Here is a 23991-nt window from a genome sequence, read left to right as displayed (position 1 = left end):
AGAAATGTAGTGGTAATTTGGGGTGATAGAGTGATTAACATTGTTCTCTGCATTGTCTGCCTAGGCTGTAAGGTTTAGGACCTCTGCTCAGACAAGTAAGGGGGGAGGATCTGTTGCTATGGTCCTTGTAGGTATCAACAACATACACATGACAAAGAACGAAATTTGCATAGGCAACATGAGGAGAACGACCTCACATTGAGCAGAACCTCAAAAGATTAATCTTAAATCTCTGCATTATTACTGAAACCACATGCAAATTGCCATAGAACATATCAGATTAGAGATATGAATGCATGGCTCAAAATGGAAATTGGGTTCCAGTTTGTGGGGCATTGGCACTAGGAAAATGTAGTGGTGTAGTTCTGCAAGTTAACTGGGTGTTATGGACCAGGCTAGACCCCTTCAAAACATTTCAAGAAAGTAGCCTGGGCCAAAACATTGCGAGTTGTTTTATTCCAGGAGTGATACTGCTGGCCCAGTCACTAAGTTTTAAACCAAACAGAATTTATTTGCAAAGAAAATACAAACAAAAGAGAACAGAGTATAGAATAACAATCTAAAAACCCAAAAGATTATCCCAACTTAATGGTACTGTTCCAAATTCCTGCAACAATCCCCATAAACAGCCCTTGGCACATGGTCTTACAGGAGAAAGAGAGCGAGAGTGAGAGAGAGAGAGAGAGAGAGAGAGAGAGCGCAAGACAAAACCAAACAACAGAAAAGCAGAGCTGGGAGAACCGGCCAATCCCCTTTCATTGTACGAAATGTTTTTCTTAAAAAAAAACTTGAAAGCATTTGCCTAAGGCAGTATCTGTTTGTTGTAATCAAACTGACCCATAACCCTTCAAACCTAGACCTCCTGGAGTTGCTGAGTTTATGACGGCTCTGAAAAAAAGCCAGGTGAGCATAATGTCATTAAAAGGAGCAGCATCATCACATCTCCTCCCTTTAAAAGAAGAACCATCAACATCAAAAGATGGCTTCATTTTGAAACACCTTAATCTTAAGTTGTTAGTATACTACAATACCCATATGCATAATGTTGACAATAATCATGCAAACATGCACTACTACATTTTGTTTCAGTCTGTTTTACTCTTGCCACCAAATGCCTCCATTTCTTATTCAAGTCTCAACAATGTGTCAGCAATCACATTTTCTTATCCTGTCACATACACAATATTCAAAAATGAATGGCTGCAACAAGCTCCATCTAAACAGTTTGGAATTTTTGTCCTTAAATTTCTCCACAAAAATGGGTTATGATCAGTGTATATGATTGTCTCAGATACATTACTGGTAACATAAACATTGAAATGTAACAATGCCAACACCAAACTCAAAGTTTCCTTCTCAACTGTCCAATATTTCTGATGAATGTTCAATTTCCTGTAGACATACACAAGCGGTCTATCTTCTCATTGTTTTCCTGGTGAAGCACAGCACTAACACCTACATCACTTGCACCAATAACCACTCTGAATGGCTTTGCAGAGTTAGGCGTGGCTAGCACTGGGGCAGTGGTTAACACAGCTTTCATGCTATTAAGTGCCTTCTGACAGTCCGCTGTCCACTGAAACTTCTCGCCTTTCTTTAGCAATTCAATGAGTGGAGCCATCACACTACTAAAATTTGGTATGAATTTTCAATAAAATCCACTCAATCCCAGCAACATGCTGTTTTTGTCAAATGGTACTGAAACTCCTCAATTACTCTGTTTTTTTCATTCTGTGGGGCCATTTGTTCATGTCCAGTAACATGGCCTAGGAAGGTGGCTTGGGCTGTGGTAAATTCAGTTTTAGCCAGGTTTATCACCAAGCCTACCTCCTGAATTCAATCGAACAATTCTGATAAATGTTGCAAATGTTCCTTCCATATGGTTTTAAAAATCACCAGGTCATCAATATAAAATACACAATTGGGTAATCTGGCAATGACCTTATTGGTTAGTCTCTGAAATGTGGCTGGTGCATCTTTCATACCAAACAGCATGACTTTAAACTGATACAGTCCATTACAAAAGCCGAAATTGTCTTCAGTCTTTAGGACAAAGTTATGTGCCAGTATCCTCTGAGCAAGCCAAACTTAGAAACATAAGTTGCTAGTCCCACCTTTTTAATACATTCTTCCAAACATGGAATTAGATATGCATCAGTCTTTGTAACTGCACTGACTTTGCAACAGTCTACTCATAATCATTGGGTACCATCTGGTTTTGGCACCATTACTATGGGTGAGCTCCCATCACTGTAACTCACTTGGATTATGTCGTATTGGAGCAAGCTTTCAATCTCCTTTTGAACTTGTGCCAACTTTAGAGGGTTATGCCTATAAGAATGTTGCTTCATCAGAACAGTATCTCCTATATCTACATCATGCATAAACTGGGAAGTACTTACCTATTGTTTCCACATATCTCCCCCTGTGATAGTAATAACTCTTTCAGGTCATTTTGATATTCCTCAGGAAGGTAACTCAATGATTGGCAAAAATTTGGATCAATTTCCTCATTCCCCAAATTAAATTGGCCAATGTCCAGTTCAGAATCCTCATAACTTGGTTCTTCAATCTGTATTGTAACCAATAATACAATCTCCTTTGGCTTTCCTTCCTTGTCAAAATACCTTTTGAGCATATTCACATGACACACACTGAGATTTGGTCAATTTAATCGGGTGCATCTTTGATGGCAAAAAGTACAAACAGAATTCCTTTATCCCAATCATCTTGATAGTCTTGACTGTAAGCCCTCAACATGGTCTTTCGTGTCTGATACCACCTTTCTAGCACTCCGTGATTCTGGATGGTGTGCAGTAGGTTTGAATTGTTTTAATTGTAAACTGTCCATAACTTCCTTGAATAATTTTGATGTAAAGTTTGACCCTTGATCTGATTGTATCTCTGTGGGTAGTCCAGATTTAGTGAAAGAAATTGACTAACTCCTCTACAATCCTTTTAGCTGTGATACGGCATAATGGAATGGCCTCTGGAAATCTAGCAGGCACATCCATTAATGCCATCAAATACTGATTTCCACTTTTTATTTTAGATAGGATTCAATCTTGTAAAAACTCTTAAGAATATTGTAAAAGGTTCCTCAAATGCAGAAATAGGTATTAAAGGTGTGGGTTTTACTACTGCCTGTGGTTTTCCAATTACTTGACATGTATGACTTGTCTGGCAAAATTCAATCTTATCATTACGCAGTCCATGCCAGTACTTTTTTTTTGTATTTTAGTTTGTGTTTGTCTTACCCCTAAATTTCCCCTACAGGTAGTTCATGCCCCACCTGCAACTCCGCCTTTCTGTAACCCACTGGCAATATGACTTGATGAATTTCTGCCCATTTCTCGTCTGCCTGAATATATGATGGTTTCCATTTCCTCATTAAAACATCATTTCTAAGATAATAGCATTCAGGGATACATTCAGATTCTTTTTCCGTGCTTTTGATATAATTGGTTTAAATTTTCATCTTTTTGCTGTAACTTAGTTAATTTATCTGAGCTAAAGATGTCTGCTTTGTCATGTATCTGCTGCTGGTTTGTCTCAACCATCTGATCAAACAGGGTCTCTATTAATTCCACTTCAACCCTCTTATCTGTACTGTTTGTTCTTTCCGGTTTCACACGGGGACTTTGTGACCTCATAACCACACAGTCGGGAAAAATCCAAGGATATGTGTGCTGCAGTAGTTCAAATGCCTGAGTTTCTACTGGCTTTTCAACCACAATAGGCAGCAACCTTACCTGTGAACCTGCTGTATCGTTAGCAAAGACAAATTGTATACCTGGAGCTGAGAGTTTGTCCAATACTCCTACCATGACTTCTCAATTCTTCATTGGACACTCTAACTTAATTTTACATAATTGAGTGCTTCTTGTCTCACTGTGAATTCCTGGTACTTGCACCTTTTCTGGCAATAGTCCTTCAAAAGGTACTTATCTCCTCATCTTTCAAAATCAAAATGATTGAGAAGTTCCTGGGTTTTTTCATATTGTAGCCTCTTTACCTGCTGCTACTAACCTACATGAGTAAACTTTATCTTCTCAGGTATATGGTTCAAGAAGATCTGGCACTTCTTCCTGAACCAAACTCTGACCAGGTTATACATTTCGGTGAAACTTTTTAGCCTCCACTGGGCTTTCCATTACCACTTCAACAAAATTCATTGGCTTATTCTGTTTTCCTACAGTTGGCTTCCCAGTGCTTTTCCTAAACTACCAACACTATGATTTCATGTGGCCTATTTTGTTGCAGTGAAAATACCAGAGCTTTTTAAACTTCTCTTTCCCTTTCAAGAGCTTCCTTTTTATCCTGTGGTAAGTTATCCTTATGATCTTCACCGAGATCTAACTTTCCCTTTCCATGTGAGGATTTTTCTTTACCCCAATTTCTATTCTTCATGGATTGAAATTGATGTTGGAAGCCAAACTTTGATTTATGGACCAACTCATAGTCATCAGCCATTTCAACTGTTATCTTGCCATTTTAACTCTCTGCTCTTCCACGAGTTCTTACTACTTCAGGAAGTGAATTTTTCAACTCGTTCAAACTTACCATCTGTCTAAGAGCATATTAGGTTTACGGTGTGTTTAATGCCCTTATCCACCTAACAAAATTGCCTTGTTTGATCCTTTCAAACTCAATGTAGGTTTGACCAGGGTGCCTTCCTAGATTCCCAAAATGTCTGCTGGCTTCTGGCATGAGCTCATATGCACTTAAGATAGCTTTCTTCACCTCCTCATAGGCCTCATACCTCTGATAGTGATGCAAATACCGCACTCGCTCTACCTACAAGTTTTGTTTGGATCACATTATCACTGGCCACTGTATTTGTTTAGCCACCTTTTCAAATGAAATAAAAAGGCTTCCACATCCTTCCCATCAAATTTAGGCAATACTTGAATATATTGAAATAGATTCTCACCAGGTCTTTGGCTACCATGAGTTTGTTCACTCTCACTCTCTTTCTTACCAAGCTTATCTTCACCTTCATCTACATCCTTTCAAGCTAACATTTCCTGTCTAAGTACCATTTCCTGAAGTTCAATCTCCCTCTCTTTCTTCTTTTCCTCACTCTCCTTTTCTCTCCCTTCGCGCTCTCTTTTCTTTTTGTTCTGCTAAGGCGATTTAGTCCTTTCCTTTTTATTCTGCTGGGGTTTTTCATTCTTTTCCTCTTTCCCCTGTTTTAATAGTAATTCAAACAAACAGTTTCATTTCTGTAGTCCTGTCCTTGTTTTTTGCCTCTAACTCAAGCTACTTCATTTCAATTCAACTTTAGCCATCTCTAAAGGTTCAGATAGAAATTAAATTTGTTGGAAACGCTGAGTTATATTTGTAATTATCTCTCCTTTCATTATGGGGAGGAGGCAGCTCCAACCCCATCTTGTCTGCTAATTCCAGTAGCTTGGCTTTAATCACATTTTGTAAAACCTCCGAAGTCCCATTCTTCCACTACCAGAAAACTCTTAGTGACTGAAAGAGCTTCCCAAGAATGGTTTAAACCAACCAAAATCAACACCCAGAATAAAGGACACTAACACCTAGCACTCACTGCCTTCGAGCCAGGCAACCTTAATACCAAATCTGAACTATAGAACAAATCCTGCAAAATGCCCCCAGTCTCTTATGGCCTGGGTCAGACCCTCTCAAGACATTTCAAAGTATCCCCAACTTTGCTAGTTGTTTAAGGTAGTGTAAAATGGATATACCGGAGTGATGTAGTTGGCCCAGTCACTTAGTTTTAAACAAAACAGAATTTATTTGCAAGATTACTGAATGAAATACACATAAAAGAAAACAGAATATAGAATAACTTATTTATCTGCAAACCCAAAAGATTACCCAACTTATTGATGCTGTTCAAAATTCCTGCGACAATCCCTATAAAGACCCCTGGCAAAAAAAAATGAAACACAGGGCTTACAGGAGAGAGAGGGAGGGAGAGGGAGAGGGAGAGGGAGAGAGAGTTGGGGGCAGGGGAGACACAGAGAGAGCAAGAGCGCGAGAGCGCACGCGCGAGAGAGAGCGAAATGACAGAGATTCAGCATGGAACGCCCTCTTCCATGTAACAGCAGCCTCAAACTGACTGACTGCTTTCAATGAACAGCCAGACTGCTAAATCCAAACCAAACCAAGAAAACTGGCCACTTCCCTTTCAATATACAAGTGTTTTTTTTGAAAACATCTTGAAAACCTTTTGCCTGAGGCAGCATATGTTAGCTATAAACAAACTGGCCCTAAAACCCTTCAAACCTGGACCTCCTGGAGTGTCTGGGTTTACAACCATTCTGAAAAGAAAATCATGGACAACATAACCTTGACAAAGGAGCAGCATTGTCACACAGAGCATTAGCATAAAAGCAAGGGATAACGTAAATTCAGGGAACTAAAATGTGGAAATAGAAATGAGAAATGATAAAGGCAAAAAGTCATTTATGGAAGTGGCATACAGGCCCCCGAACAGTATCTGGATAGTAGGGTGGAGTATAAAGGAAGAAATATTATAACTTGTCAGAAAGACATGCTAATAATTGTTAGATTTTAATCTACTGATCATCTGGAAAAGTCAGTTGTCAAGTGTAGCATCGATGAGGAGTTCATTGAAATTTTCAAGATAGCTTTTTAGAACAGCATGTTCTAGAGCTGACCAGAGAGCTAACTCTACTAAATGTGACATTGCACAATGAAATAGAATTAATGATCTTACAGTGAAGGTGCTCTGAGGTAGTAATGATCATAATAGGACTGAATTTTACATTTAGTTGAAGGAGAGAGGAGTGGGTCAAAGGCTATTCTTAAAAAGTTAAATATGGGGAACTATTGGGGGATGAAAGCAGAGCTGATGAAAATGAATTGGTAAATTAGGTTCAAGAATAAAATAAACAGGGATGCATTCTCTGACATTTAAGGAAATATATTAGAATATATGGAATAGATACATTCCAAGGAATAAGAAAACACCTAAGGTCCAGACCCCACCACTGTGGCCAACTAGAAATGCTAAAGATAGTATCAAACTAAAAAAAGGTGTATAACTAATGCAAAGGAAGGTGACAGGCCAGAAGATTGGACAGAATATAAAAACAGCAAGAATGATCAAAAAATTAATGGCAGGGAAATATTAGAATGAGGAAAAAAGCTAATCATAAATACAAAAATGGATAGCAAGAGTTTCTGTTAATACATAAAGAAGAAAAGAGTAAACAAAGTGGGTGTTGCTCTTTTAGATAGGGACACTGGAGAATTAGTAATGCAAAATAATGCAGTTGGCATTATGACAGATACATGGACAACGCAGATTAATTGAAAGGTATTTTTATGAATCTTTGTATGAGGATACAAGTAACATTCCAAAAGTAAGGGCAAATCAGGAAAGGAAGGGAGGAACACAGTGAATGGTTAGAGATGCGGGCTAATGGACTTCATCTAAGGATCTTAAAAGAAGTGACTCGTGAGATAGTTGATGCAGTTTTGGTTAATTTTAATTTTGCAAAACTTACTTTATTCAGGAAAGATACCAGTAGATTACATGATAATGCATGTAACACAGAGGGAGACAGACAGTAGGAAAACACAGGCTAGTTAGTTTAATGCCAGTCGTAGAAATTGCATTGGAAAATATTATTAAAGAAGCTATGGGAAGACATTTGGCTAAGTTTAAGGGAATTAGGCTGAGTCAACATGATTTTGTGAAAAGGAAACCATGTTTAACCAATCTCTTGGAATTCTCTGAGAGGGTAACATGTGCTGTGAATAAAACGTAACTAGTGGATGTACAATACTCAGATTCCTAGGGGGCATCTGATAATGCATCACCTCAAAGATTATTGAAAAAAATAAGAGCTATCGAGACAGCTCACTAGTGTTGATAGAAGACTGGCTGGCTAAGAGGAAGTGGAGAGTAGGTTAAATTAGTCTTCTTTAGATTTGTGATATGTGATTAGTGGTGTACCACAGGGACTTCAGCTGAGACCTCAAAATACTTACAGTTTATATGAATGACTAGATGATGGGATGGAAATATAGTTGCCAAACTTGCTGACAGTGCAAAATACATAGGAAAGTAAATTGTGAACAGGATAAAAGGAAGCTACAGAAAGATTCACTGGGGGTTAACAGTAGACAAAGACATGGCAAATGCAATATAACGTGGGAAAATATGAAACTGTCCATTTTGGCAGGAAGAATTACAAACATATTATCTAATTGTGAGAGCTTGTAGAAATCTGAGACACAGTGGGATTCTGGGTGTCCTCATGTATGAATCACAAAATGGGTAGCGCATAGCTTTCCTAATTATACAGCTGGAGCTAACAGAATGTTGTCATTTATTGCAAAAGGAATGAAATACAGAGTTGTCATGCTTTAGTTATACTGGGAACTGGCAAGAACACATCAGGAGTACAGTGTATAGTACTGGTCACCTTATTTAAGGAAGGATGTGGATGTAAATGCACTGGAGGCAGTTCAGCCAAATTTTAAAGGATAATATCTGGAATGGGAAATTTGGACAGGCTGGACTTGTATTCACTGGATAGTAAGAGGTAATTTGATTGAAATATAAAATCTTAATGGATCTTTACAGACTAGATATACAGAGGATTTTCTTATGAGAGAATCTAGAATTAGGGGTCAATGATAACACTACCCACTTACAACAGAGATGAGATTAATTGTATCTTTCAGAGATTAGTGTTTGGAACTCACTTCACGAAAAGCTGGTGGAAACAGAAACCTTGAATATTTTTTAAGGTTGGGATAGATGATTTATTTATGTTAAAGCAAGGAGGGGAGGGCTGTAATCGGTACAGGTCGGAATATTAATTTGACATTACAATCAGACCAGCCATGATCTTATTAAATGACAGGGCAGCCTGAAGGAGCTGAATGGCCGATTCCTATTCCTAATTCACATGCTTGTAAGTGAGAAATTTCCACCAAAAGTTCTGAAAAATAGTGTTCTATGTGGTTCTAGTACAAATCCAACACTGATATCTATCTGGGATTATGAAAAATTATCGTGTCCACAAACAGCAGGTCAAATCCAACCTGGCCAACTATCACCCTATAAGTCAAGATTTAATTATCATTGAAGCAATGGATTATTGACAGTGCAGCAATAACCTGCTCAGTGAAGCGGTTTGGTTTCTGCCAGTTCCACTCAGCTCCTGACTTCACTGCAGTTTCAGTCCAGACACGGGCAAAAGAGATGGGCTCAAGAGGAAAATTCAACGTGATTGCCCTTGACAAAAATGTAGCATTTGAGCACAAAGGAAGACGATTGAGAGTGTTGGAAGTCAATAATTTCAGCTACAAGACACCTATATGGGAGCTCCATAGGCTATCATAGTTCCAATGATTTTCAACTACTTCATTTGTCTCCTTTCATAGCAAATATATTCACCCAGTTCCATTCTTATTGGAATATAGAAAAAAAACACTTTGAATGACTTCTCTTCTTGCTTTTACACCATTACATCTGGCGTTCCGTTGGATCTATACCTGGTCCTCTCCTTTTTCTCACTTACATGCTGTTCCTTCTTGATATCATAAAAGCAAAGCATTAGTTTTCACATGTACTCTGACTTTACTTGACAACTCTATAACAAAACAGAAATTGCTGGGGAACTCAGGTCTGGCAGCATCTGTGGACAGAAAGTAGAGTTAATCTTTGGAATTCAGTGACTCTTCATCAGAACCTTCTATTTCTCTATTGTTGCGATCACATTGCTTAACCAACTGATACAGCATGTGAAGAAATTTCCTCCAGTTAAGTATCGGGAAGGGTGAAATCATTGTAAGGTTGTACAAGGATAAGGTAAGAGTTGCTGAAAATGTGTTGCTGGAAAAGCGCAGCAGGTCAGGCAGCAGCCAAGGAACAGGAAATTCGATGTTTCGGGTATAAGCCCTTCATAAGCCCTCCTCTAAGGTAAGAGTTGGGCAGTTTACCCACCCTTGAGTCTATTGATGGTCAATAGACAAGATGAGGCACTTTAGTATCCATCAATTGGCCCCAAAGTAGGTGGTCCACCTGATCCTTCCTCTATGCTTGCAAAAGTTTACAGTTCTGGGGAGAGTGGGTGGTTGATGGAAAACAACTTCATTTTGCGTGCTCCCATCTTCAAATCCTTAGTTGGAGAAATGCAAATATTTATTTTGTGATTTATAATTATATGAGCTTGTATTTAATCCATGTGTATATCCTGATCATCTATATTCTTTTAAAATTAAAATTGAAAGATTCAGAGTTTTTAACTTCCAGGTTTGCTCTCTGAAAATACTTCATCATACCAGCAGTTTACAAAACTTCGAACCGTAGAATATAGGAGCAGGAATAGGCCATTTAGCCCTTTGGAGACTGCTCTGCCATTCAATACAATCATGTCTGATTAGTCAATTCAGTACCCCGTTCCCATTTTCTCCTCACGCCCTTTGACCCCTTTAGCCTCAAGAAATAAAATCTATCTCCTTCTTAAGATCATTAAATATTTCATCCTCACCACTTTGTGGCACAGAATTCCAATGGCTCACCACTCTCTGGGTGAAGAAATCTCTTGTCGTCTCTTTCCTAAAAGGGCTACCCTTTATCCTGAAGACTTTGACCTTGGGTTCAGCACTCCTCAATGATTGAGAACATCCTTTCTGCATCTATCGTGTCAAATTTTATTAGAATTTTACAGGTTTCTATGAGCTTCCCTCCCAATTCTTCTAAACTCTAGTAGCGAATATAGTTCTAAATCATCCAGTCTCTTCCCAAACGCCAATCTTGCTATACCCAGGACTCTCTCCATAGTCATAACATCCTTGCTCAAGTAAGGAGACCAAAGACGCACACAATATTCCAGGTATGGTCTTACCAATGCCTTGTACAACTGCAGCAAGAAACACCTGCTCCTGTACCCAAATCCACATTATGATGGCCATCATACTATTTGTCGTCCTCACCACCTGCTGCATCTGTATGCTTACTTTCAACTTGACACTCTTTGACTTGGTGCAAGATTCAAAGAGATATTTCTAACAACTAATCCAGGGCTCAGAAATTTTATGGACTGCTTTTTTAAAGGTCAGCAGCAAATACTTTGTTTTTCACTGATCACAATACCTTCCCCTTTTATTCCCAACATTACTCTAGATTAAATTAACAAGGGAAATATTAATTCTCAAAACAATTAACAGATTTCTTCTTAGAAAATAATTCAGATAGGCAAAGAGATACGTTTAAGGAGAGTCTTTAAAGAGAAGTGTGATGGAGAGATGGACAAGTTCTAGGGAGGAAATTCTAGAGCTCAGAACATAATCAAGTCAAGGCACAGTCTTAAATTGTATGCTCATTAAATCAAGGTATGCAGGAGATCCAAACATATAGCAGCACAAAAGATCACAAGTTGTAGGGATAGCAGGAGGTTATAGAGATAGGAGAAGAGAAACTGTGTAGAGACTTTAAAACAAGAACAAAAATTTTAAAATCAAACTGTTGTCAAACAAAGAGCTAAGGAGAAAGTGAGGACTGCAGATGTTGGAGATCAGAGCAGGTCAGGCAGCAGGAGAATCGATGTTTCGTTCCTAAAGAAGGGCTCATGCCCAAAACGTCAATTCTCCTGCTCCCTGGATGCTGCCTGACCTGCTGCGCTTTTCCAGCAACACATTTTCAACTCAAACAAAGAGCTAATACAGGGATGGATAAGAGGACAAGATGCAAGTCCAACTAATGAGTTGAACACTAATATTAATATTGGCGATCAAGACAGTATGAGGTTAGAAGCTCAGCTATGGGTCAAACAAGAAGGCAATTATCTATCTGTGAAGAAAAATAGAGTTGATAGCTGGTAACAAGGTTTGCAACAGATACTGAAGATAATGACTTCAGTTGCCTCAGTATTTGGTTGGACCAATCAAAAAAGTTGGAATTATTCTGGCTGCATGAGATCCTTATTTCTGGATTCACAATTAAACACCACCCTACTAAATTTTATAAAAAAAACAATAATTCATTCAATCACACAGATAGCAATCTGCAACACAATGTTACTGAAACAATAACTGGTTAAATAGTAATCTTTATTCCTTTTCAAAGCAGGATTCAACAATAGCCATTTAAATTGTCTCAGTTGATAGCAATGTAACGTCTCAGATGACTGTTCAAACTCCACGTTTGAGCGTCAATGCATGAACTATGCTGTCACTGCAATTAAAGGAGTATTGAATGCTGGCATTGTTTGGCAAGAAGATCTGTAGACATTCAGGTGACTGCTAAAGACACTAGAACATTTTGTGAAGGAAAACAAAATTCCAAAGATTTTTTTATTGCATGTGTGTACCACATGATATGACCACATGTTGGAAGGCGCTGGAGTTCATGAGAAACAAGGCCAGAATATTTAATCAATTAGCTTGCATTCTTAAAAATTGAGCCCATTTTAACATTACCCATTTTACAATTTATAATGTGACTGAAGACAAGGAATATTTACAGCAATAATATATCCTTTGAGAGCTACATAATGAGTTCATCCAAAATCTACAAGGAATACTATGAAAGGCAAATATATGAATGATTTTACAATCATATTAGTTTATAACTTAAGAAACATTCTTTGTGTTTCTTTGGAGAGAGATGCTTATCCCTCTAAGGAGGGGAAAGAAGAAAAAAAGAAAAATGGAAGAAAAAGAAAGCTGCCTTAAGAGACCGGAGTGAGGTCAGTGAAATGCAGAGGTGAAGGAAAATGGAAGTAAAAGTCTAAGGAACAAACAGCATCAAAATAACCTAAATCCATATTCCACACAGGGAGTCGTTCATTAGTCAAATTTAATGGTCAATCAATGGTCGACAAGGGGTTGTGTGCTTTCTTGAACTTTCTTCTTGCTCTCATTCTTCTTTGTTCATCATTCGCTTCGAAGAAAGCTACACCTTGATAAAGCAGATCTTCCCATCATACATAGTCCACTGCATTCTTTTTCTAACTACTGGGATCGAAGCCAATCTTCAAGTAGGGACTCTAGGGTACCTAAAAAATATTTGGTCTCTCAGGAGAGAGATGAGAGTCAAGAAGAGTGCATGTTAAAAGGTAAGTATTTGGCATTTTGATGCAGAGACTTGTGCAGCTGCTGTCTAGGAATGGCTACCTCTATGTTCAAGATGCCTACCGCCTGGGGGAATGCTCATGTTTATGCAGTGGCTCATCAGATGATACATAGAATTTCTTGAGATATGTCTCAAGCTTTCCCAGGTATCAACAAAATGTCTCAAGCTTTCCAGTCACAGGAGCACTGGAGGATAATTCTCATTTAGCCAGCAACCTTCGTGTATGTCTGCAGATGGTGGTTAGCGAAGATTCCTTACAGCAATTTCCCAAAGGAGGAAATTGGGTACTAGACCTTGTGTAGGATCTCATGGTAGCTGAGCAGCCTGATGCTGGGAGGATATGGTGAGATGCCCAGTTCTGGTTGGTAGGCCTGCTCCAGTGCCATCCTGCTTTGTGTCTGCCTAACTCTGGCACAAAGTGGTCCCTTCCATTGGGAAAATCCTGTTTTTGGCAGCCTGACAGAGATGGGACCATAGTGGTGTGATTGGTCCTGCCTTTCACCTCCAACTTTCAATCTCAAGATCTGTTCCCAAGTTTCAAATTTAAACTTTTTAAATCATAAACAAGGACAATTAAAAGTAATAACTGTGATGACCTTAAATGATGGCACAATAACTATTAATAATTTTATTTATGCATTTGGAATAGCTTTCTTCCCTCAAGCAATCTCACGTCTAAGATTTCTGTAGGATTCTTCGAATAGCTGAAACCTGTAAGGCCAGTGCTACACATGGACTTAGTCTGATAAATATTACATCTCAAATGTAACATTTTTAAGTTCATATTTTATTAAAGCACACCAGATATAAAACATGGCACCAGAGCTCAGCAATGGCCATGCTAAGAGCTTTTATTCAAGATTTTAGCAGCAAAAAGAAAATGATGACACTGAGCTCTTTTTGCATCACTCTCTTGATGTAGTATCATATCTCACTGGAGTGGTCCTCTGGAAATCAAAAAGAATGCAAAACTCACAAGTTTACCTGTCTTTTACACCCAGTTTAATAGAAAGCATAGGACCAGGTTTCTGCACTTAGAGGTTATTATTTATTTCAAATACTGTAAATTGTTTATAGCTACAGGAAAAACTAAGAACCATCAACATATAAATTCCTTATAAAACTCTCCTTACATGCATGTGGACACATATAAACAGACAAAAATAGGTGGAGGGACAAGCTGGAAAGACAGTTTAATTGTTCCTGTCCATGGGGTTTACTGAGGTTATCCTTTTGACTTATCAGGGCTTGCTATTCATTGATCTCTTTCCCCTAGTGTTTTTTCATTTTCTTGCAGGAGGTACAACTCATTCTCAAATTATACGGTACCTGAATTACTGACTAAAGACAACACTTTACAGCAATTCATGAGGGAAAATAAACTGACTTTCTTCAGGCTATGGGTGTTTTCTTTTACTGTAGAGTACGGGCAGAAACCTTTCTGAAGGTCCAATGGCTTCTCATCTTAACATTCACACCACAAGTTATTCAGCTACATGAGCCAATTATGTAGTTATTGGCAGGCAGAAGATCATCAGCGACTTGTCACCACCCCACCGATCAAACAGCTATTTGTTACTGACTTAATCTTCCTTTGTACATATCCCTAGCTCCAGCTCAGCTGCAGTAACCTCCACACTATTACTTGTATAACAGCAATGTAAAACAACATTTACAGCAATACACATTGGAAGGTTCCTTTTAAAAACTGTAGCAACCCTTTCCACAAGCCTTGATTTTAACAATGGTACTTGTTCTATTCAATACATGATTAAAAACAACGTAAAATAAAGAGATATTTTCAGTAGCATCTTCAAAATCCAAGATTTGTTAATAATGGATGATGCCATGATATCACAAAAGCGGTAAGGGGAGGAGCAAGATACAAGTAATACCTCACTTGATATAAGCATCAAGTTCATGCTGTTGACATTATTCTGTGCCACATTCTACCTTCCCAGTCAACTGAGCTAAAGGACATCATCTCCAGAAAGCCAATGAATATTCGTTTTTTAAAAATAAATCACTTAAATATTTTTACTAGTCAGAATAACTTTTAATAAATAATGAAATTACTTTCAGCCTAAAGCAAAACTGTTGCTGTAATTAAAGCCATTCTTTCCTTCTCAAAAGGTTACATCTGAAGCTGCAATTTATGTACAAATTTTAATTTAATATACATATTCTTCCATAGTTTACAAGCATTGTGAGAAAAATAGAACATATTATTGGTTTTTTGGCAATTCAATACTTACAAGTCTTTCTCCTGACAACACCTCAAGTAATTTGATCAGCATTCGGCCATCGCGCAAGTCTGTGTACAAATCTGTGATTCTGCAAGACACCCGTGCCAAGTGTGAGTTTACCCATTTTGTGAAAGTCTTCTTTTGAACAGCTTCACGTTCATCTGTAAATGAAAACAACCAAAATGCTCGTTTAATCATTGTTCATCATTTCAAAGGACTGCTTGTCATTAAGCCTGCAAAACAGGTATTTCCAGGTTTCTCTGTAACATCTCAGTTCCCTCAAATGATGGCTGCTGTGGGCATTCCAAATTAGGCCCACAGTTTATCTGACCCAGCTAGCTGTAAGTCATCTCAATTCAGGGATCATTCAAGTGAAAATCTGAAATTTAATCAGTTTCCCACCAGAGGCTAGCTCTGACTGAAAAACACTCCAATTCCACATTTTGCCTTACTGACAGGCACTAAGTCCCTGATATCAGTTCAAACAGCACTCCTGCATGTATATATTCTCAGAATATAACCTTTTCATTACTTCTACAAAAAGTAAATCCCAGAAGCAGTTAGACATTTCTATATATGATCTGGAGGTGAACATAGGAATGGTTTGTACGTTTGCAGATGACACCAAAATTGGGGGCGTAGTGGACAGCAAAGAAGGTTACCTCAAAGTACATTAGGATCGTGAGCAGATGGGCCAATGGACAAGGAGTGGCAGCTGGAATTTAATTTGGATAAATCTGAGGTTTTGCATTTTTGGTAAAGCAAATCAGGGCAGGGCTTATACACTTAATGGTAAAAAAAAACAGCGGAGTGTGCTGAACAAAGAGACCTTGGAGTGCAGGTTCATAGCTCCTTGAAAGTAGAGTTGCAGGTAGACAGGACAGTGATGAAGGCGTTTGGTACGCTTTTCTTTATTGGTCAGTGAATGGAATATAGGACTTGGAAGGTCATGTTGCAGCTGTACAAGACATTGATTTGGCTACTATTGGAAAACTGTGATGTGGAGGAGCCAGTGTTGGACTAGGGTGGACAAAGTTAAAAATCACCCAACACCAGGTAATGGTCCAACCGGTTTATTTTGAAGCACTAGCTTTCGAAGTGCCTGATGAGGGAGCAGTTCTCCCTGCTACAGGAAGGATGCTGTGAAACTTGAAAGGGTTCAGAAAAGATTTACAAGGATGTTGCCAGGGTTGGAAGGTTTGAGCTATAGGGAGAGGCTGAGTAGGCTTGGGCTATTTTCCCTGAGCATCAGAGGCTGAGGGGTAACCTTATAAAAAGGTTTATAAAATCACGAGGGACATGACTAGGGTAGATATACAAAGTCTTTTCCCGGGACAGGGAGTCCAAAACCAGAGGGCACAGGTTTCAGATGAAAGGGGCAAGATTTAAAAGGGGCAACTTTTTCACACAGAGGGTGGTACATGTATGGAATGAGCTGTCAGAGGAAGTGGTGAAGGCTAGTACAATTACAACATTTAAAAGGCATCTAGATGGGTATTTGAATAGGAAGGGTTTACAGGGATATGGGCCAAATGCTGGCAAATGGGGCTAGATTTATTTCGGATATCTGGTCTGCATGTTTCCATGCTTTTTATCTCTGTGACTCGATCTCAGTTTGCAAATAAACCATCATCTTATCAGAATTATGGAAATGTGAAGCTTCAATCCTTTCTGGTTGGCTCATGAAGAACCATTCTGTGAAAGATTGCTAAATAGTAAACAAAATATACCTCAGACACCTTTGGTACTGTAAAAAAAAGGATCACTTTATATTGGTGCTATGATGTTTATTTCTGACACTTGTCTCTAACCACAGTATCTGCAATTAGTTTTGGTTTCTAACCACTGCCTACCTTCATCTATCCCCATTTCACCACCCTCTCTCTGCCACCCATTTTATCTGCAGCTCCCTCTACACTCACCCCAAGTCCTGAAGAAGGGTTACACCTGAAACTTCAACTTCTCTACCTCTTGATGCTGCCTTGCTTGCTTTGTTCTCCCAGTCTCCTGCTTGTCTACTTAGGTTTCCAGCAACTGCATTTCTTTTGTCTCTAATATATTCACTAGATTTACTAAGACTAGAACAATTTTTTAAAAATTGGATTTTCTTAACTGCCAATCTGTCTAAACCAAGTAATGTGCAATGCTCAATGTTTTGTAACTCCTGTAATATGGGGTCTGTGAATTGCTTGAAAAGTATGTTTATTTGAAAGTACTATATAATGTAAGGTACATCATGATAAGAGCATGCAAAAATCATATCTAACATCACTTTATCAGTCAATATTTTATACATGTACACTAAACAATCACAGCTGTCTGTGCAGACATTACATAGCTTAGTCTAATTTCCAACTGGCTTGCTGAGAGACTGATTACAATGTAAGTTCAAAGTGGAGGGTTGGTTGCTCTTAAAGATAAGGCCAGAAATACAATAGCAGATTTACATTAATTTCTAATTTGCAACAAGCTGTACGTTCGGTTTAGGCTTTCATGTACTTTCAGATTTTAAAAATAAGGTAAATCATCCTACATCTTCTGATGTTACTCGAATTCATTGTTCATAAATGTAGAAACAGATTCTGGATCAGGACTGCAATAGATAGCAAAATAAGGATCAACTTCTAAATCTTCTAGTGCCATTGAATGCCAAGTACAGAAAATGGTGGATTCTAACATATCTGAGGCATTTAATCAATTCAAATTAGTCTCTCACTTTACATCATAGCAAGGAGTCAATTTAAGCACTGGACCTCAGGGAGAAAAAAATTACCATGACTTAGACCAACTCTAATCTAAAAACGGCATGGGCAAATGCAGGTTCAACATCTTCAGCTTCATACTAGTTTTTGAACCAATGTCTTAACAAAGGACACTAGGATCACATGTCTTTCATCATGGGTTACATTTGGAAATTCAACACGTTAACTATATATTGCAATGTTTCCTGTGATTAGAATTATTGCTATATTTATGACTCCTGCGTCAAAATTTTCTGATTTCTCATATCATGATGTTAAAATTAGAGTAATCTCTAGCAAATTCTTCTGCAGTTTTTGGTTCACATGGCGTCTGAGATTTGATAGATTCATAATGAATCTGGCATAGCTGAGTCAGTAAACACATAATTAATGTAGACAAGCAACTATGTATAGAATGAACCCCTTGGTCCCAAGTTCCCGTCACAATCATGCAAGCAGGAGTTCATTTTCAAAGAATGCTTTGTACCTTGATTTCTAGTGTTTACTGTTATCAATTTCATTTTGAAATTTAGCATTTTTAGTTGGATTTTAATAAAACCAGAATCCTTACACCTTAGCTAAGGAAGTTAAAAATTAGGGAAATCAAGTTTAATGCACAAGAAGAATGTATCTTATGATCCCTCCCATTTCAATGCTTCTGATTGCAAATTAACTTTCATGGCTACAGCTGATCTCTGCGCTATGATTGATTTAGTAATTAGAATTGAAAAGGGTAATGGGTGGTACCACTGAAATAGAAATTCACATCAAACATAGTTGAGCTCAAAAATAGCAATTACAGTCCTTACTGACAGACTTGCAATGCATGTGTAGTCTATGCATTTTATAAATAGCAGTTTCCTCACACATTTAACACAATGCTTAAATCTGATCAAAGCCCGAGCCCCTTAAAAGACATTTCTTTTTAAACTACTGCATAGCAAATTCTGCTGCTTTTTCAAGCCAATGGAGGAGTGATATGCTTAGAATATTTATGGGCCACACAAGTACCATTGTTTTGACAATAATTCAAACAGTGCTGCCAAGCAACAAAAAATGCACCAAGTGAGCTTCAACTGAGGCCTGAGAAACAAATAAATTAGCTTTTCAATCTAAGCATTCCATAGTAGGTCTGACACTGAAAATCTATTCTATTACCTGAATTAAATAGAAATAAAAAATTAATTTTAAAACTAATTACAGAACAATAGTGCTGTGGCTAAACATAAAATGGGCTATACCCAAAAGCATGTAATATTGCTTTTTATTGGTTCTAGGAATGCTGTGTGTATCATTGGTTAAGTACTTTTTTTTAAATAGACACAAGTACTAGTAGCTGTAAATCAGAATATTAATAGAATGGTCTCAGTTCTGGAGTGCTAAATACATTTTCCTCAACCACACCTGCAAATAAATCAACAGCTGGCATAAGCTGAATACTCTTTATACTGACCTTGTTTTCATGACGAGAGACAAGTGTCAGCCAGCTAATTGACTAATTGTGAAAGACAAGTTACAAAACTGCGTCATTTATGAAATATAACATTCAAACTCTACCTTTCTCTTTATATGCTACACTATTTTTTAAAAAGTATTAAAAAGGATAATAAATGTAAAGATTAAATGTTTGTTTGAATTATTATTTCTCCTTGATATATTAAAGGCATCTACTGCATAATATGACATCAGGATCATTTTGACATCACTGGCAAACTGCACATCTAAAGTCAAACTTTTAAGACCTTAGAACTAGTCAGCTATTAAGTGTGATAGGGTATATGAACAGCTGTCAACATGACTCAAATCTGTTCATCTTAAAAGTTCCCACTGTCACTTAAGAAACTTTTGAATAAATAGTATTTTATTTTAGTTATTCAAGAAACTCAGGGGAAAACTACAAGATATAGGTGGGGTGTTATTTATCTTGCATATTTATGTGAATGTTTTCCCAGGGGCAAAGAAACAGAACATATTCTATGAAGAACTAACACAGGAAAAAGGAAACTGCACGAACATTTGCATTGATAATAAGTAGTCACTGAGTGTTATCTTCAAGTAACACAAAAGGAAGTTTCCTCTTGACGGAAATAGCACACAGTTTAGAGTTACCACATTAAGGATTTCAGTTACTGCATCAATATCATTAGCACAAAATGTGGTTGTTATTTGGTTAACCTAATTCATAACCTATCTTCTCCCTCCCTGAAGATCTGTAGAAATAAAATGAAAAAGGGAAAACTTAAACGTACAAGTATATTTTATTGCTCCTTTCACACCCTTCAGAAGACTGTGTATTGTAGAAGCAGCCAGCAAACAGACTTATTTTAAAAAAGAAAACTGATGCTAAAAATTAATTAGATCATACGATGCAATATTGTATTTTGAGATTCCCAACATTAGGGTCATAATATCAGAACCAAAAATGACATTAAAATATGAATACAAAAATCTTGCATATAATCCTATCAATTGTGCTTGAACACAGTATGAAACAAAATTTTAGACTGTTAGTTTTGAGAAGCTTTATAATTGCAGTTACTTTTAAAACCTTTGCTTCACTTGTCAGTTATAGTGCCTCATTTCCTTTTACGAAAGTGAACTGATACAATTATCCTCGTGATCAAATTGATATAGTTCTGATGATGCACTTTATACATAACATATAGATAGAAAAACTACGAAACCAATAAAAGCTTTATCACAGCATAACATTATATTTAAGCAGTCCAACCAAGTCTCAAGCAGGTAAGCATGTGTACATGAACATATATACATGTGTGCAGGTAGGGATAAGTGAGTAGGCAGGTGGATGCGTGCAAGAGACAAAGTAAAGACCAAGAGTGGTCATTAAGCATTTAGAGTATCAAATATAAAATCAGCAGTTTACAATATATAGTTTAGCACAATAACAGCAGAACACCCAGTACAAAAGCAAATACAAATGCAATTCAAAAGCAAATGCTGCAAATTCTGCAAATCTGAAATGATAACTGAAAATACTGACAATAAAGTACCTGTGTAGGAGAAACAATAAATCCTTTTGATTTTTTAAAATCAAAGCTGGAGAAATTTAAAGATTTAACAGGTTTTAAGCTAGAACGGAGGTGTTGAAAAGCTGAGGAAGGACAAATTGGAAGGTCTGTGATCAGGAGGTGAGGTTGAACAAAACAACGCAAGATTTAGAAGCAGGAGTAAACCATAAGGTCCATCAAGCCTGTTCTGCCATTCTGCACTATCACAAGTAATCTTCAGTTTCATCTCTACCTTCCTGTCCTCTCCCCATATTTCTCGACTTCCTGAGACACCAACTATCTGTCCAGTTCGACTCTGCCAGTCTGCCAGATTCCCCAGCTCGGGGAAACTAATTTGCAGCAAATTTATCAAAACTTTTCAGTGGAAGTACTCAGTAAGTCTGGCAGAATCTAGGGAAAGAAGAAAAAAATTAAGGTTTCAGGTTAATGAGCTTTAATTAGAGCATCATCTCTCACTCTTGTAAAATCCAGAGAATGCACTCAGAATTTAGTTAGTGTTTCTTCATAAGACAATCCTTTCATCCCATGAGTTAATACACTGCCTCTAATGTAAGTATACTTTTCCTTAAAATGTGGAGACTGAAACTGCACACAAAAATTCAAGTGCGATCTGACCAAACTTTTTATAAGTGTACTGAGACTGCATTATTTGTGTACTTCACGTTCATTGCAATAATGCAACTTATGCTCCTGATTACTTGACTGTACTTGTTCCGTACCTTTTAACTATTTTCTGATTTGCAGTGGATTTAAAACTATTTCTGGGATTTTTACTTATACCCACCATGATGAGATCCTGCAAAATATTTATTTAATTTCTCTGCTATTTCCCATTATCAATTCCCATAAGACCTATACTCCCTTTGTCATCTCGTTTTTAAATACCCTTGGAAACTCTTACTCTATTTTTTATGTTCTGGCTAGCTTTCTCTTGCACTCTAACATTTTCCTCCTCCTCAATCTTTTAGGCACGTGTTGCTACTTTTTCCTCTGATCTGCCACTCTTCTTTCCACAATTACAAAGAAACCTCAATTATCCAGCATTCGATTATCCAAATTTTGGATTATCCCAGGAAGATCGCAATTTCCTGATGCTTGGCTAAACTGTGTTATCCGGCATTCAATTATCCGAACATTCGATTACCTTGACAAAATACTGCTGCCAATTTCGTATGGATAATCAAGGTTCCTCTGTATATGCTTTCTCTTTAACCTTAATACTAGCTTTAGCTTTTTTAGTTAAGTACGACTAGTGTTTCTTTCTTTAGAAATTTTTATTTTTTATTGGAGTATATCTGCTCTATGTCTGCCACTGCAACTCTATTGGCTTATTCATTAGCCTAACTTGTCAGTTCACTTTTTTTCAAATTTACTTTCATGTCCTCATCAATGCCTTCATTTAAGAATAAATGAGGCTACAATGTGAAATTGCTAATTCAAAATTGAGCCTAAGTTTGTAAAGTAGCTACAGAAAGACAACTTTTTTTAAAACTTACATTGATCCTTGTTCAAAGAGGGATCAGAGTGAGAGGGGAGGATAACAAATTAAATTGACAGGTCACCCAGATGTATAATAGAAACCTCCATAGTGCGGAAGCAGGCCATTTGGCCCATCAAGTTTACACTGGCCGTCCGAACAGCATCCCACCCAGATTCACCCACTCTCTATATCCACTTAATCTACATATCCCCGTACACTATGGTCAATTTAATATGGCCAATCACTGGCATCAATCCAACAATGTGGAAAATTGCCCATGTATGTCATGTACATAAAAAAACAGGATAAATCCTATCAAGCCACTTACCATCCCATCAGTCTACTTTCGACGCCTTTCACCACTTTCCTGACATCAGCAACAGTGCTATGAAGCAACACCTGCTCTGCAATAACCTGTTCAGTGACACCCAGTTTGGTTTCTGCTCAGAACCTTTCAGTTCTTGACCTCATTACGCCTTGGTTTAAACATGGACAAAGGAGCTGAATTCCATTGGTGAGGTGAGAGTGACAGCCCTGACATCAAGGCTGTATTTAAATAAGTGTGGCGTCAAGGAGCCCTAGCAAAACTGGAATCAATGGGAATACGGGGGTAAACTCTCCAGTAGTTAGAGTCATACATAGAAGATATTTGTGGTTGTTGGAGGTCAGTCATCTGGAGTCCTAGGATATCTCTGCAGGGGTTCTTCAGGGTCGTTTCTTTCACCCAACCATCTTCAGCTGCTTGATCAATGAGCTTTCCTCCATCATAAGGTCAGAAGTGGGAATGTTCGTTAATAATTGCACAATGTTCAGCCTCATTCAAGACACCTCAGAAACTGAAGCAGTTCATGGTCCAAATGCAACAAGATCTAGACAATATCTAGGCTTGGGATGAAAAGTGGCAAGTAACATTTGTGCCACACAAATGCCAGGCTATGACCATCATCATCAAGAGACAATCTAACCACCACTCCTTGACATTCAAAAGTATCACCATCACTGAAGCCCCCACTGTCAACATCTTGGGGGTTATCATTGACCAGAAACTCAACCAGACTCACCATAGTGGATACAAGAGCAAGTCAGAGATTAGGAATACTGCAGCAAAGAACACACCTCCTGACTCCCGAAGGTCTGTCCACCATCTACAAGGCACAAGTCAGGAGTGAGATGGAACACTCGCCAATTCCCTGGATGAGAGTAACTCCAACAACACAAGAAGCTGGACACTATCCAGGACAAAGAGCCAGCTTGATTGGTACTACACCCATAAGCATCCACTCCCTCCACTACCGATGCTCAGTAGCAGTAATATGTACTATCTACAAGATTCACTGCAGAAATTCACTAAAGAGCCTCAGACAGCATCTACCAAAACCATGATCACTTCCATCTAGAA

General features: G+C 37.9%; 1 protein-coding gene across 3 annotated transcripts in view; it reads right to left on the bottom strand.

Moving 5' to 3' along the window:
• The window catches only part of sptbn1 (spectrin, beta, non-erythrocytic 1), a 298918-nt gene that overhangs the window by 85080 nt on the left and 189847 nt on the right, over window positions 1-23991 (bottom strand). For all 3 annotated transcript variants that reach the window (XM_060831503.1, XM_060831504.1, XM_060831505.1), the window contains one exon: window positions 15349-15500. In XM_060831503.1, coding sequence (XP_060687486.1) covers window positions 15349-15500 — 152 coding nt within the window. The remainder of the gene's footprint in view (window positions 1-15348; window positions 15501-23991) is intronic.

This window comes from Hemiscyllium ocellatum, chromosome 10, assembly GCF_020745735.1.
Source record: "Hemiscyllium ocellatum isolate sHemOce1 chromosome 10, sHemOce1.pat.X.cur, whole genome shotgun sequence".
Classification (NCBI taxonomy): Eukaryota; Metazoa; Chordata; class Chondrichthyes; order Orectolobiformes; family Hemiscylliidae; genus Hemiscyllium; species Hemiscyllium ocellatum.
This window is presented reverse-complemented; position numbering and strand designations above follow the sequence as displayed.